This window comes from Myzus persicae, unplaced genomic scaffold, assembly GCF_001856785.1.
Source record: "Myzus persicae strain clone G006 unplaced genomic scaffold, MPER_G0061.0, whole genome shotgun sequence".
Classification (NCBI taxonomy): domain Eukaryota; kingdom Metazoa; phylum Arthropoda; class Insecta; order Hemiptera; family Aphididae; genus Myzus; species Myzus persicae.
This window is the reverse complement of record NW_019102823.1, coordinates 43,258-61,437: the sequence shown is the minus strand read 5'-3', so window position 1 is coordinate 61,437 and position 18,180 is coordinate 43,258. Positions and strand designations below refer to the sequence as shown.

General features: G+C 37.5%; 1 protein-coding gene across 1 annotated transcript in view; it reads left to right on the top strand.

The window, feature by feature from the left end:
* The window catches only part of LOC111033180 (LIM domain transcription factor LMO4.2-like), a 97,242-nt gene that overhangs the window by 35,819 nt on the left and 43,243 nt on the right, over positions 1–18,180 (top strand). Inside the window, exon 3 of the mRNA XM_022313821.1 lies at positions 7,429–7,475. Coding sequence (XP_022169513.1) covers positions 7,429–7,475 — 47 coding nt within the window. The remainder of the gene's footprint in view (positions 1–7,428; positions 7,476–18,180) is intronic.

Genomic DNA, 18,180 nt, shown 5'->3' with positions numbered 1-18,180 from the left:
AATGGTATAAAATCGGCGGGTACACGATTGATAAAACGGAAAAAAATAAAGATTATTTTGATACAAATCTAAGATCATCTGATTTCGATCAAGGGAAACGCAGACAATTAAAGTCCATGATTATTGTTACTATACGTTTTAGTGACTCTGATTTCGTTATTAATTTATAGAGTTTGTTTTTACTTTTTAGCGTGGAGGCTTAGACTCTTATAATCAGGCTACAGTATAATTTTTTTGTATCATATCGGTTTTTTTCTTTACTGTAGTCCGCCAATAACTGTAGGTTATTGGACATAGTGTTGCAGTATTCTTATTCTTCACCATAACAGCTAGTCTTTCAGCGTCTACCTTCATCACACTGTCTCGTTTCGCGTATCCCCGTATAAACTCCAATATGCCATTAATTTGATTAACCAATAATTTGTACTGTTTAAGTCACGCAAATGTTCAACCTTAGGCTCTTACCGTGAGGTTGTTTCGTGGATATCTCCCCATCGAAATACCCTCCGCGTGTGCCACTCGGTATTGGTGCATTATGATTTATGATAAAGCATTTTATACCTACTGTTCTACGATATAATAATTAATATGAATTAAGCCTCAACAATTCAACATGATATAGTCATACTATATTAGTTTATTGATTCATAGCCAAGAATAAATTGTGTAATATTGAAAGTCGATCGAGAGGTATATAATGCACACATCGGAGGAGGGTCGACACCCCAGCCAGTTCCTCTTCTACGTACATGCAGTAAAACTATGGTCGGAAATCGGAATAACATACCTAGTAAAATAAAAATTATTTTATATCGTGTGACGTACCGCACACGTACCACTTTTATATGTCGTATATCGTATAGCTATAACCATGTTATTATTATTACGACTTCCCCGAATCGTTGGCGGCGTATAACAGGATTGTTTACGGGTGCTCGCTCGTCCCAAGGGGGCGTCGCGGCGCGTCGCTCGCTCGGCTAGTTATTGATGAGAAGTAGTCGAAGAAGTATAAACGATACAACGACAACAACAACAACAATAATTTATATATATAGATTGAATTCGCTGGGGTCGGAGAAAAGAATACCTGGAGCGTTCCTCCAATTAGCGGAGACGCCACGTTTACACACTAGCTAATACATATAATTCTCAAGTGTACCTACATAAAACGGTTGGATAGCGGCGTGTAAGCTGCAGTAGTTGTGACTGCGAGCGTAACCGCATTACCACGTATGTGGTATAACTGGTACAAGCAAAGTCGAGCGTTGTCTTCGTCATCGGTTGGGTGACCAAACGAAGCCCGGAATAACGCTTGTACGTATCCGTATGTGTTTGAGGTATATGAGGACCTCGAGGCGTTTCCGTTTCCGAAAATCGCTTGAACCCTACAATTTATTATAATATTTGTAAATGCTCATCTATGACTGTAGACGAAAACGAGGGCTCTAGAAATAAATTAAAAACAATTTAGAAAATTTGTAATGTATACAACAAAGCCCGGAGATGAGACTTAACAAACACCACACCGCTCCTATGGGTTATTTTTAAAAAATCTGTCACCCACTCCTTGGTGAAGATTTGTATCCACCGCCATTAGCTCGCAGACGATCCACGGCTCTTTAATTATATTATGTGCAACATGTACTCGTTTCTACGATAAAACACCAATTTGATTACTTTTGAGCGAGTCAAATATAATTGGATGTATAAATAATTTGCGTGTATACATTGTATCGTGAATACATATACCAATTATTATTTTAATCAGCCTGCACATAACGCCGAGTACGATTTGAAATATGATTGGCAATTAATCGTAAAGGTTTTTGAAAGATAAAATCGGGAAGGCTGTGCGTTCGTCACAAAACTTTGGATGTGTTGCCCATACGATATTAATTGGCTCGTATTCGTCTGTGTATCGGTGGAGTGCGATACGACTCGTGGCAGTTTACCCCACATAGGTGCCTATTTAATAATGTGACGTATATTCTATATAATATGATGGCTGCATAATATACAACTATAATATGCGGATGCCGCCCGCGTGAACGCCGTCTTTCACAATAATAATGATGACGATAATTATTATTATTATTATTATTATTATTATTATTACCATTTGTGTGCGATTGCCGCCGCCGAGCGTTATTATTATTATTAATATGTTGTTCCGTGCGAGCTGCTGCAGCTTGTTAGGAGGGCACGCCGCCGTGCCACAGCTCTCCGGTGCCAACCGCTCGGAAGCGTTGCAGGTTATAGAGCGGGCGCGCGTCTAATTAGTGTCTCGTGTCGCCGCCGCCGACACTCGAAACATTATTATAATAATAATGACGGCGACGACGGTGATACTACTACTCTGTATGCTGACGAATCGAACATCTGGTATTAATTATTATTATTATTATTATTATTTACCTCGGCGCGGCAACGAGAGCCATATCCACCACTCTTTTTCCTATCCGTCCTCTTGGATTTATGTATAATTTTTTTTAATTGGCCCTTTATAACAAGTTCGACGCAGTGTTTTAACAGCGGCGGCAGCCTCGTCGTGGTGCCGCTCGTAATAATTACAAGTCCGCCGGACCACGCGGTGTGGTTTTATCCAAAGGTTACTGCGGGCGTCTCCGCGCGCCGAAGGAAACGCAAATAATATTATATCGAGAGGTTTCCGCGAAAAGAGATTTTATAATTGCACAACATAAATATTGTTGTCTTAATAACGTGCTCGCGCCGAAGTCTCCGCGTGCATCGCAAACGAGATGTGCCCCCAGGAATTAACAGAGTACGAATATCGCAAAACCCGCGGAGATTGTCTGCAGCGAATTTTCCGAGGTGCGCCAGAGCGAGAGGGGGTGAGAGATATATAGATAGAAAGAGAGCATTTTGTATTCTCGTTAGCGCGGCCCAATTAGCGGCACAACCCCACGTCAGACCATAAGGCGCCGTTTGCTCGTCGCCGCTATACCACCACCGCTGCCACCACAACCGTGCCCTTAACGAGCTCCGCACCCTCCTGCCATCCCCGAAAACCCTCCTGCCCCTCCCCACGTTACCGACCCTGGTCGACCGACGTCGGCGTTTGTGGTTTTTTCACCGGTTTTTTATTTTTTTTTCATCTTTTTTTTTGATGATGTATGGCCGCGTCGGGCTCCTCATCGGCATCGAGGAATAATTTTGTTGTTGTTGTTGTATATTAATACAAGTTACAACGTATGTATGCATGTACGCGTATTATTATAATGCGTTTGGTGTTCTCGAGAATTTTCTTAAATACTTGGTAGGTAGGTACTCTGCTATTATTATTATTATTATAACTATTTTATAAGTACATGTATACTATTCTGTACTATAAGCTGTTACCATTTATGCTCTTAAAAAAAATTTTTTTTTTTTTTCTAATTTGTTTTTTCCGTATAATATAGACACTATACCATACTACAATAGTTTTTATCTTCGTGATTACGCATATGCATATCATCATATACATTTGAACTGCCAACAATTATACCATCCTTATGATATAAAATAATAATAATACGCATCATAACAACGAGATCTTTGCGATAATGCGATGTCTTATACTCTACATAATGTACATCGTACATATCTATATTATTTTATGTACAATGGCGTACGTCTTCTATTTATAGTGTATGACGATGAGAGTTACATTAATGGTTTTGCCATTACTGGTGTCCGGGGTCTCTCTATCTGCCCAACGTGTATTTTTTTTTCTTCCAGAGACTCTGCGTCAGCTCTTGTATATGTATATAATAAAATATTTGTATACCTATGGGAGCTGACCAACGGAGTCTATCGCGCCGTCCATTAACACTCAACACAAACACGCGGTGTCAAATATTTGCTCTAAAGATGCTCGTCTGTCTAGATAATTTACGTGCGTCCCTTTCTGAAGTATTTATTTTTCACCCTCATCCCCACACGCGTCATCGAAACGCTTCATCGGGTTCGTCTTGTGTATGTTGTGCCTATAATATATAGATACGATACATGATAATATAATACGAAATAAATCACTATTAGTTTATATACGATCAGTGAGTATTGTGTTACTTCAATGTTTTTTCCCGGCCATTTCGGAAGATTTGGACTGGTTTTTTCAAACGTTAAGTATACAAATAAGAAAAAAATAAAAATATTTCGTTGAGAACTCTAAACTATATTTTTTTAAATTCGGTGCTCGGGTGTCATTCTCTGATGCCCCCTATATAGTTACGCCACATTATAATATAATAATACGGAAATACACTCGTCGGAACGCGAACCAAAATGTCCCCGCGCCACAACAATAATAAGGGAGGATATTTAACCCGATACAACAATATAATAGAACCAGAATGAAAAAAAACCAGTCGTATCGCGGTGTGTGAAGGTGTTGGACTTTGTATAAATAATATATGCAGAGCGACGTTATTGTGAGATCGTCGTAGATAATATTATTATTCGTTTTGCGAGTGCCGAAAATAACGTTAAACACAAACCATCATGTCCACGCCCACTCGTACATTACAGCAGTTTAGCGATCACCACTGGCGCGAATACAAATTTCGGCGCCTTTTGTTCGTAGTTGAGTTTAAAATCGCACAGCACTTCATAATTATTAATAACTGATAGTAGCGATTTTGCGGTACTGCAATAATACACTCGTCGGTCTATTGTTTATCGACTTCAATGTTTTAAACACGACGTTAATTTTAACGTAACGAGCAGACAACGACGCGAGGTATAGAAATAATTAAACATCCACTAGCACGCGCTAATTCGCCGGGGCGTGGTCGGACACAATATTATTTCCCGCAGTGCGTGTAATTAGTTCGGAAAATGACATCTGTGCGAACAAATTGAAGTGGCGGGCCTCGTCGAGATCGTCGTTTTTGTTTCTCTCGGGTGGTCCTTTATCCCCCTCCCCCCCCTCCCCTTCCCCGCGACAACAAGAACCACTCGCGCTCAATGGTAAAAACGATCGTTTAATGATATATCACATTTTGCTTTTACATTATACTTTTATAATATTCTGTACAACATGATGTATGCGAAAGATATAGTTACCTATATAGTCTATACTACGCAACTCTGCGCTGCGGCGACGATTAATAATTTATACATGGTAGACTATACAACGAGCTTCGCCGGCAAACTTGGAAAGTTAATGTTTTTCCTAAACTCACGGAGGTCCGGTTTTCGGCCAAAGTTTAAACACTCATTACACAGGTAAACATGTGATAACGCACTTATACGCAGCGATTCGCAGACGACTCTTTTCAACGGCACTCAACTGCAGCCACTCGACCGCAATTCACTCGGTCTATATAATAAATGTATAACATATCGGATTCAATTGCGCTCCGGCGGTCGTTCAATCCGAGATGGTTGTAAATTGAATGGTTATACACTCGCGTAATATGTACCTATAACATTATAATATCGCGTATAAGTACACGAAATACTATAACATATATATATTATATATAGCACATAATCGCGTAGATCTGCGTTCGAGTGCAAATCGGAATTATTATCATTCTCAATAATCAGCCACTTAAAAAACGATCGATAAAATTAATTTTTTTTTTTTTGAAACGTTTCCATTATTTTTTTCTTCTTCCGACAATCCGCCGCCTGCCATGCGTACATCTCACGACCGGCCTAGTACCAAACTAGAATTTGATCTCGGCTGGTGTACATTTTATATTGTGTGTACAACAATATTACCTCTGTGAACGCGTTTCCGTCGCGGTCGATGTCCGTGTGTATTCATCGTATGCGTAGACATCTCGTTTTAATGTATATTGGTACATAAATGGAAACAGCGTATTATATATTTACACGTAAATTGACAGTAAAATACGGACCAATAAACCAGAAGTGGATCTCTTTGGGTGCCTCGGGCTTTTCCGCAGTAAGCAACAAAATATGAAACTGGACAACTCGACGCGGCGACGGGTGTTGGGAGGGGAAAAAATCCCCGAGAGCATTCAAAAAAGCAGTTTAACACCGCGTCCTGTATCATAATACCGTATAATTAATACAATACAATATATAAACCTGTTCCACTAATCCGTCCCTTACTGTAAACGTCACATAACTGCCTCCGGATTACGTCCTCGTCCCCCGTCCGTGCCCTACTCGCGTAATCTCCTACACCTACAGCGATATATTATAATGTATGCTTATGTATAAATACCTCCTGGGCTATTATTACTATAACAATTATGCAAGGTAACTTAATTATATTTATATTACATTCCTCGTCCACGGCTTTAGACAAGAGGGAGGGGAGGAGGATGAGTTGCTCACTTGTTCGAGTTATTGGTAATCTTGTAATTCGTGACTACACAAACGGAGTTTAATAAATGCTATAAATATTTTGTGAATTTGTGTATCAACAAATATCAGTAATAATAACAACAATAAATAACTTTAAGGATTTTTTTTTTACCTTTTTCTTTCCTCAGATGCATTTTCTGGGAGTGTTTTGAGCAAACGCTCTGATTATGACATTGCTACTCTACTGTAAATACTTTGCAGCGATGTTCCCACGCGCCGTGGCTAATCAGCTATCAGTATTTTTTATTATACACATTCGATTCTACAATAATTATATGTTATAATTCGAGTAAAAGTTGAAAACATTCCTTGGAGTGGAGAAAAAACGTAAAATGATATACCTTATGATATAAGCAAAATAAAAAAAAAATGGTCATCAATACTATAATAGGTACCTACTGTTATGTATATAATGTACATGATATGCAGATATGCTTAAAATTTGTTGGCAAGCCCCAAATAAGATATCATGACGATTACGTGCCGCGGGCTGAAGCCTGCTGTTGACACGTGCTTTACCCCACCGGGTAGGTTTACTGATTTGACTGACTAAATTGTCTTGAGGCTGTCTGACACTGCCTGAGTCTGATTTATAGTAGTAATGATTGTACATCGCGAAATAAGTCACAACTACACACTTGCTGCTGTGGTATTATAATATAAGGGCTATGAAAGTACGACAAGTGTCAATATTTAAAGTAACATAAGATCGATGTCGAGCGTAACCAGATACACTGAGCCGGAAACACGTGATAACGCGAAAACTATACTGAAATTCACGAGATTATAACACAATCATTATCTGCTCCTCGTGTTATGGAAATCGCTTTTATAATATATTGTCTGTGGCCGATCTCTACTAACACAATATTAAACGTGAAAAATCTGCTGCAGGTTCGTTGGCATTAAAATTGTTACTGTATTTTTTCGAACTGGAATATACTATTATCTTATATGGCAATACCTATTTTTATAATTGAATTTTTTATTTTTAAGTGTATTTTTTGTTCATTAGAACGGGCTTAGACGTTTTACGAACAATTATTGTATAGATGTTTAATACAAACATTTTTTTTTCAGACATCCGCAGTACAAAAAAAAACTTGGAATATTCTCTGCCGTTGTAGGTGAGTAAATTATTTAACAATAGTAGTAATAGTAGTATAAAGAGCATCTCATATTATATTTGCTATCGTATTATTATTCCTACAATCCTAAGAATATTGAACTTAATGCGATTCACAGTGTAGGATTAATGCATGCCTATAATAAGAGATATTTGATCTGTTATACATGTTTTAAACGCTCGGAATAGCTGTATATAATATGCTAACTTATATCTATATGTCATAGTATTTTTTTTTACACTCAAAGTATAATATTAAATGTTTTCTGTTGTACGTTTAATGATACAATTATCTATTTTAAATATTTAAACAGCTAAAGTTATCAAATTATTTTATGATCCTAATACTCGTGAAAATGTATAAGATGAAACAATTTCATTACATTATGTACAAACGATAAGCAGCCCTTCTATACATTTACACATGAGAGATACGCGTGTATACACAATTGTCTCTTTTGTATCACATATTGTGTGGTATGTACAATAAACATATATTTATTTAAGACATTTCAAATTATAGGTACGCCATAAACGTATGATATTAGTGAACCGATTATTGTCAAAAACGAATTATATTGTCAATCTATATCTATGTAAGTGTCTAAATTTATCGTCTCTATTAAGTAGAACGATATCGATTCGTTGACTGCATTCAATTGAGATAAATTCGTACACTAAATTATACATTACACATATTATCATATTATAACATATCACGTATAAATAGAGAAATATCAAATATTTAAAGTATTAAGTTTTAATTATTTTTACCAAATATTATATGAGAATAATAATTGGATGTGGAAGAATATAACGGAATTACATCAAGCGTAAATCTTAAAAATTGACATTTAGTTTAGAAAAGAAACGTTCTCGAAACAACTCAAAGAAGTAATTAAGAAATTTATTAGAAAACTTATTATCTCGGTAACTGTACTTAATGAAATGAAAAATTACAACAAACAAACAAAACCAGGTCAATTAAAAATTAAAACATAAATTATTTACGATACTTTTATTAATTGGATTTTGTTTTCATTCGGAACAATATATTATGTCGATATTGATCATTATTTTGTTATTAACTCGGTGAGTGGATTCATTTTCTTTTTTTACTTCCAAGTTGTATTTTAATTGTTCCTTATATTTTAAGTTATTCAATAAACTAGTGCAAAGGGAAGGTAGTATAGGTACATCATATTATTATATATAACCGTGTATAGGTATGTATGGACTTTGCAGCAGTTTATTACTCTCGAATAAGAAATAATTACATATAGGTATAAAAACCGTGTACCTATACATAATATCATTGATTATAAATATTTATAATAAACGATTATATTATGCACTAATTAGTTATCATTATAAATTATTATTATTGAACAACGAAACGAATAATTTATCCGTGGAAATCATAGAGTTCCGGAGAAAGGGGAAATGGGACAATTCCGTGACAGATTTTCGCGGAGGTATGCAATCGATGGCGTTAGATCATATACCTGGATAAGTAGAAGGAATGCGCTCGTATTCCAAAAGCTGAGTTTACTGAAATTATTATTAAAAAATTTACAACATTTCCTTCGCCGTCACCCGGAAATCGAACGCACATTATTATTATTGCATTAGATTGTTTTATTCTTGGTGTATAATAGAATAATCTAATAAAGCCGCGCGCGTGTGTGTGTGTGTGTGTGTGTGTGTGTGTGTGTGTGTGCTTTTCGCCGCCGTGGTGACGTGGCGGTGGCGCACATGTGTAACGCCGCCACGTCCGCACGGAATTCCCGGATGTTGTTGTTCTCGTCGTCGTCGTCAAATGTAATTAGAGCAGCCACACATATTATTATTATTAAATAACGGGTGTGCGAAGCGGTGTGTGGGGAGGTAGAGGTTTTCTGAAAATACGGTTTACGCAATTATGCAACGTAGAAACCAATTTTGTGTTCGTCCCTCTTTAGCTCGTCGTGCCGTTCGCCCTCCGGTCGGTATGATATAATATGTAAGCAGAGTGTGTGTAGTGTGTGTGTGTGTGCCAAGTATATATTATCATATGTATATACGTGTCAGCCATGGGTGAGGGTGGAGAAGTTTCTGTCAAAGGGACGCTGCACGCACGCACTTGCTCGTGTAATAATGAAAATTAATACCTAATGGGATTAATTTAATATGTACACCGGTTGGCGCGAACAATGCGCCGTGCGAATACGCACCGTCAAACCGTCAAAACGTTCCGTTTCCGCTGCCGCCGCCTCGGCAGGGGATTTCTAAAAAGTTTCCTTGATTAATTAAAACGTCCCCGCACGACCACCCCCTCCACTCATCCCGTATATTTCGGCGTGGAGTCGATTACTTTTGACGTTAATTAAGTTTGATCTCTATAGGGCGGCCATAGGATCTCACCTAACAATATATGATTTACTAAATTATATACTTACATATCGACTATAATGAGAGGTCCTTTTCGGTCACCGACTTCCGGTCATCCAAAGATGACCTATATATTACGCACGAGCCATTATTGTTGTTTTAATAAGCTAAGAGTAAGTACCTACGCCTTGTCAATTTTTCTCGGTGAAAGGGCTCTGGTTCTAAGTCCTCTGGTATATGCTTTTTTGTTCTGCCCAGCCAACCCCACGCCACCGCTAATAATAAGTCCGAAACAAATGACACTCCTCTGCGTATAATATATACATAGGTAATAAAGCGAAGTATTTTAATGGTTATTATATACAAAATCAGCCCTGCTGTAACGCATTTGTAGTGTAATTATTATTTGTTATACTTGCTACAATTTACAATAAGAAAATAATAGTACCTTCATAATATATATTAAATACACATGACGAGTGGTATATGTCGCGTATAATATCATCATCACCGCCGCTTGCTGTTTTAATCGGAATTTCGTTTTAGTCTCGGTTAATTCGCCTCGTATCCGCCGCCGCCTGTGCTGACAATGATGACCACCCGACCCGACCCTTCAGCCGCCGTGTATATCACCACGGGCACGCGAAAGTCTAGCAATTAAAACAACGTCCATTTACCCGCTCGTTACCGAAACAACCGCAATTACGAGGAGCCAGGAAATTTTACGCCGGATCGTAAATCCGGATCTACTCGCCGCCGCCTGAGTGCCGTCGTAATTAGTTAGGTCTTGCAGCTCCGGACTACTAAAAATCTGGCCGTAGTAAAAGAGCTTTTGATATTGTTTTCGTTTAGTATCGCCTGCAAAACCGCCCCAGAGATAGCTGTAATCTTCAATTATAAAGAATGTATTTTATGTATTTTAAGAAAAAAAAAACCACCCGATAAAAATCCTTTCCTATTCGATTTCGGTTTCCCGCGTGAGAATCATGACACCGGTCCGTTTTAATGTGCCCATAAGTTTTTTACATTTCCCAACAACGGTGGCGCACAAACTTTTATTTCCTACTTTTCATCATCGGCAAAAGGAAATTCAGCTATACTGCGTTATGGGCTATATTGATCGATAAACACTGTACCCACTTTTAGACGACCGACGTGGATATTGCATTTCTTCAATATTTCTCGTCGAATATAATTTAATGTACCATATAATGTATTGTACTACGCTACAGCACCAGGTGGCTGAAATCTCACTCTTTTAAAAGTGAAACAAATGAAATTTATTCCGTAATTGACTTTAACGGATACCAGTTTATGATGTTGGACGTTTTTGATAACACGATTATAACTCGACCCAGTCGACCCTTCATATTTATGTGAAATAGCTAGGGATTATAAATAATCTTTTCAAATGAGGGTGAATATTATAAAATCTTCCACGATAATCGTAAAAATACGTTATTATATTTTATATATAAATTACATTTATTTTATATTTTTTAACTAGGTTTATGTACTGTTTTATTAAATTACGCTTTCGTTAAAAAGCTGTCGTTTCTCTATATTATAATGATTCGATTAATTTAATTTAATTTTTTTTTTTTAAAAGAAAACAATTGCATTTAATTATTTTTTACTAATTGTTGGCTAAATAATAACTCTTTTGCCAATATTATCCATTGCCAATACATAAATATGATGGCTTATAATTATATGTATATAGGCGATTAAAAAAATTCTTCGCATTTGTACTCTCGGTGAACTGCCGAAACCAGCTAAATTATTAATCATTTATCAATTTAGTCAGTTGTATTAACGGTTAAAAAAACTCAATTGTACCTATATGTACGAATGTTAATAGTTAATGTGAGTGTTTTGAGAAAAAACAACGGAAACTCGATGGCATGGAGGAAGTTCAAGTACCAGCTGCAGCCCATATTATATATACATATTATGTAATCTACGTGTAGACTGTGGACCGTTTGGAAAGGGGTAATAATAATAACAGTCGATATGCTTTTTTAAAAAACAGGCTTCGTGTTGTCAGACCAGTGACCGATACTGTGCTGCCAAAATGTTATTAGAGTGCCGTGACGGGGATACCTACATGTATGTATAAAAGGAGCCCGCGGCGTCGAACTTTAAAATCCCAAAGGCGAGCGCGTGCCTCCGTCTATAAGTCGCAATTGCAACTCCTCCCGTCGCGCGACCTACCTGCGCCACTCTACCCCCTGCCTACCCCCCCCCCCCCCCCCCNCGGCACCGTCCGAAGTCGTCCAGGTATATGTACACACTTAGGGTGTGTATACTGTATACATATATACGCACTTTCCTTTATAAGTTTTCTCATCCATTACGCGCGGGTGTTGCTGGTCGGGATCGGCTGCGAATAAGAGGAGGGGGGGGGCGGGTGCACTCGTCGCACAACTTTAAAGCCATCCACGCGCACTCTCGTCTCGTGTTGACGGTGTATATACTCTATATGTATTATATTTATATATATATATATATATATATATATAAAGTGTGGCAGCGGTCGGCGGGTGCAACGGCGGCAGTGGTGGATGCCGCGCGCGTCCCTTATCGATATAACCCCGCGGTAACCGTGGTCGGGCGGGTCGCGGTATATAGAAGAACCACTCTCCGGGTCCGCCGCCGCCGTAGTCACCACTCAAAACCCATTAATGGGCTCTAATGGAGCTCTCTGGTTTTTCACTCATCTCCCGCGCGCCGCTCGCCCCGCCCGCTCCTCGAGTCCATTATAACGCCGAGCTCGTATACTTCTGTCTAAATCCTATCCGCTTACACGTTTTAGAGGAGAGACGAGACCCGAAGAAAGAGTACACACGCGCGCGCCCATATATATAATATATATATATATATATATATATATGGTGAGAAAGAGAGTGGATGTTGCTCCGCGGTGGCAAACTCACTCACTGGCGCACGCGGGGAGGACTAAGTGACAAACCGTTCGATTAATAATAAAAACCGTTCCCTTAATTGACTACAATAAGGGATTCGGGTACCCCTCCCTCCACCGACCTTCGTGTCGGTTCCAAGAGAGAGTGTATACGCTCGGCTGCTACATTCGTGAAAAGTTAATGCGCGCCATCCCCCTCTGTAACCCGTCCGGTCACGTTTCCTCTTTGCCACCATCGTACGTGAGTACCCCCCCCCTCCACACACGTATACATACGAAGACGGTCGCCATTATGACGAAAACACCAAAATTAGATACATGTAGAAAATCTTCAACTCTGCGCGCCCTCTAATGTATATGTTATGTTTTATATTATTATAATTCCTATAATTATGTATATATATATATATGTGTGTATAATTATGCGATAAATGTTAGAATGTAGTCCATATAGATTCGACTCGGAAATAGGCGAGTGTAAATAGACTATAGACTATTGTAGTGAAACCACTGTTTGCCATTTCCAGCAAAATCCTAAAAGTATATATTTTAAATGATTAAGATTTTGATCTCCGTATTTCCCTGCTGCAGTCACCAGTGGGTATATTATATAGAATTCGAAAACGATATTCGTGTCACGTTGAGGGAAGAGGGGCAAACCAAAAACGTCGTCGTTACCATTTCGAGTTTTTAATGACGCCACCGACCCGTGTCATAACAAACCCTCAATCAAAAGGGATTTTGTTATGATAATAATACCTCGAAAGGGTTGTAATTTAGAGGGTACCGACGTACTACGGTTTTTACTATTCATGATTTGCATACGATTTAAGTGCTCTGTAGTGTGCATGTGTATAAAAATAAATCATTAAAACGTTTTATTATTATTATTCTTTTGCCGATGCGTGAGAACAAACATTCGCTACAATGCATATGACAATAACGATATAATGCATTCAGGATAGAAAGAAAAAAATCCCGTGATATTTATTTGCACTCATTTTGTGATTTAATCCATTGCTCTTTGTACTGTCTACGGAAACACAGCACACTAGGGAAATCTATTTGTTTTTTTATTATCCTTTCTTTCCCATGCGAAAGATACATGTAAATATTTCAGATCATTCGACGTAAACGATTATTCCACCAGTCTTCTTATGCGTTACAAGAGCTGAAAAATCGCCTATCCCGGCATCGATGATTTTAAATAAAATAAAATATTCGCCGACGCTCGAATTCGTTTTTACCATTATCAATATCATCAAATTTAATTTCACTATTTCCGGATTGGAACTATACATATATATATATGCGTGTGTATGTACAAACAACTCGACAACACGATATAAATATAATATGGCTAAGAAAAGTTGCAAAAATAATATTATGAACAACACGAGCCGGCGTACATATAGAATATAAGCCTCACAACAACTAAACGACTCAAATATTATTCAATCTCACACGTATATATTGTAATGTATTTGAGTATTTCGAATCCAAAAAGTTATTAACTGTTTAAAGAAAACAAAAAAATTATAATTTACAAAGTTTATTTGTATATACGAGTATATATGATGATAAAGCACGGTGAAAACATATCTGACCATTTTCTCATATGTATATACTGGTACCGGTTGCATAACTTTCAGCACGTTTCTTTAATTTATTTTTAACTCATAATTGGTAAGCTGCTTAGGAATAATATAGATGCTTAGATTTTTTTTTTTTAACTTTAAAAATACGTATTTTTTCATTGCATGTGTGTGATTAATTACATATTCGAAAGATGGTGCTTCTAAATGAAATAAAAATAATGACAGGAAATAGCGTTGTAATATCACATGTTTTTAATCTAACTAACTAGCTGATGAAGTACGGCCAAGAACATGATATAATAATGATTTGGCAGATTTATTTAGATAATTTACTTGACAAGTTTTCTTAATTAACCTAATTTACATTTAAATATTAATCAAGTGCAGAAAAGGTATTTCTACAAACATTTTATTATTGCAATGTATTATATAGTAATATTGTTTATTTTGCATTTTTGCTATCGAGATACAACAAATTAAAGTATAATATTGTATAGAGTAATTTATAATTTATGTCAATAATTCATCAAAAAAATACTATTTTGTTATTCACTTAAAAACAGTAGTAGTATTACATGAAATAAAAAAAATGAAATGTGCCATATTTGTGACTATAATGGTCCCATATATCTTGGATGTTATACTTACTTACGAAATAAATTACGCATTGTAGTGAGAGCCAAAAAAAAAACAAACAACCGTATTATACAACAATAGCACTCTAGACAAGTTAAAAAATATAATACAATTTGTCTGGCACGAGTTATATAAACAACAAAGTTCAATTGTATTTAGTGTAAAGACATAACACTGACTCGGGAATATAATACTATATAAACTGTACGGTATAAACCACCGGTTAAATAAACCACGTGTAATCAAACAACGGTCGCGGGGTCTGAACAAACACGCGTGTTAAAGAAGTCTGAGTTATTATTAATGTCAGAGCGTATTTAATAATACTATATCTTATTATGTTGCATTATAATACGAGTATATTACTTATCGACGAGAGCAAACATTTTCCGTATATAGACGCAATCCCATTGTCTTTTAAGCTCCCCGGCGAATACAGGCGAATACGATACAACAATGCCGCGGTACCGTCTGCAGCTACAATAATAATACCGTTTAAAAGTTCTGCAGACAGAGAAAACCTATATTTTGTAGAAAAAAAAAAAAGAAATGCCTCCCCCCCGGACCGCGTTTAGGTACTAAGGTACCACTTGTACACATCATAATCATACAATATACATATATACATATATATATATACGTATAGGATTATCGTGTATCGTTTTGACGAATGGCCTCCTCGTCGTGGAGTGTATAATATTCTATATGGAGTATTATATAACGCAGTACTTGCACGTCATTGTTCGAGTGTACACGCTCAACAGCGGTTGATTTTCGATACCACCAAATACACGCCAAGAGGTGTAATTTGGCGGGGTCTCTGTAATTTGTAAATCGAATCTTTTGGGTTATGGTTGGGTGCCGGATGTCCCACTCGCGGGTGTTCCGCAACCGACGAGGGAAATGAACGCGAATATCAATCGTAAATATCAATCGTATTCGTGTGTAGGTATACGTAATAATATACGAGTAATATTTTATTATATTTACATATTATCGATTGTTGCCGATGTGGTTTGTCGGCGTTTTTGAACTCGAAAGGGGTGGGCTGCAGAAGGTGGCGGCTTAAGCCTTTAGGTACGGGAAAACGAGCGCACAAAAGAAAAACGTACGACGAAATTCCAAAGGGAATTTATACATGTACGAGAATAAAACGGAATTATGATTTATAATACTGACATCGATTGCGCTACCGTTCGAGGTGGATATTATGCAAAAAGAAATTTCACCCGCGTGTGTCCATCGGGATAGGATAGCGTCGTAATAATAATAACAATAATAGTAATGGCACGTATATATATAGGAAAAGCGGTATAGTGTAGTAGTCATCGTCGTCGTCGTCGTCGTCGTCGTCGCAAAGGCAATTTAACGGCAGAGTACGCAGAGGGCCGACTATATATATATATGCGTGTGCGTGCGTGTGTGAGCGTGTGTGTGTGCGTAAGGAAAAAGAAGGAGTAGCAGCAGCAGCAGCAGCAGCAGCAGAGCAAGCAGCCCATGTATCATGTGTGATAGTTATCGATTAAATAACACCCGACCGACGGGTATTGGTTTCGGCGGCGATACTCGAAATTGGTTTTTCTTCCCCATTTCATTCATATATTAGATTCGGAAAACGATTTTCCTCCCCCGGCCCTACCCCGTCCCCTTTTTATCCCTCCGCCACGCCATGCCGTCCCCTCCGCGCGCGCGTCTCATTCATGACCTACTCCTCGCCGTGAACCCCCTTATTTAAGGTGTTTTCGATCAAACACTCCTACATCTCTTCGCAATATTGCTAAGAGGTTTTTTCGCCCCGCCGCCCGTCGTTGTCGCTTCGCCGTCCGCCCTCGCCCGCTCCACCGGTGTTATATCGATTTGGACCTTTTCGCCGCATATGTAATATAACTCTCTCTCTCTGACCTCTCTGGCAGGCAGGCAGGCTAGCCCATCGGAAATTCTAATAATAAAGTCAACGGAACCCCCGGCGGACCCGTGTGGTCCACCACCGCCGTTTCCGCCGCTGCCGGTACGAGTGGAAGTGAGAGTGAGTGGTAAAGAATGATAGGACGGGGAGAGCTTTTGCCAGGTTCCGGTTATTGCTCAATGTTTCAACCCTCGTGGAAATTATTGAAATTGGCGGCCACAACGGGTATAACAATAACGACATTATATTATTATTATTATTCCGGAACATAATATTGGGTAGGAAAAATAATACTTATTGGCTGACAATGGCATACATATATATTATTATATGTATTCGCATCACATAATTTATACACATATTATATTATGCACCTCCGATATAAATCATCGATAGACCATGTTATAGAAGCTTCTACAGTGTTATTATTAAAAACGCGATATCTTGTTATGGTTTAGGAAAACGATCTAGTTATCCGAACGGTTTATAATATGTATATTATAATCATGCGTATTTTAGTTAATTTTCTAAAGAGCTGTAAAAAATCATTCTGAAATTTCTGTCTGTTATAACTTATTCACAGTATTGCATAGTGTTATAAGTATAAATTGCATATATTTTTAATGATAATATGATCATTTTATATCGATGTCTCTAAGTCAAATGCAAGTATGAGAGTACAATATTGCAAAATATTGGGTGTATTAAACTTGCACTGTTATTTATTGTTATGATAAGAATTCTACATAAAATTGTTGCATTTTGCAATCGAAACATACCTCTATTCGAAAATTATTTTATTTCAATTTTATTTGAATCGTGCATTATAATATTGTTTAATTATTGTTTATAAACAAAAATTATAAAATATTCATTACGACAAGGTTTTACTTTTAAAATGCATTTATAAATTCCACACATAGGTACCATGATGTCATTACGGTGCAATCAGTTTTCGATTTTCATCAACACAATATTCCTATAGTATAATACCACGGGCGGTGTAGTGGTATAAACAAACAATAACCGAAAATAAAATAAATGTATTCCAATGTTACACACAATAATACATACATCGTACATTACACATAAACGCATTTATATACGTAGACGGGCATGGAGGCAGTTAGGTATACATGTTTATAAGTTTGTGTTGAAATGCCGAACTGTTGTAGCGGATTTTTTTAATTAATAGTAACGATTCGTGGAATGCTGGTGGGCGGTCGGGCGGAGTCGAGGGTTTAAAGCCATTCGAATTATCAGCGGACTGCCT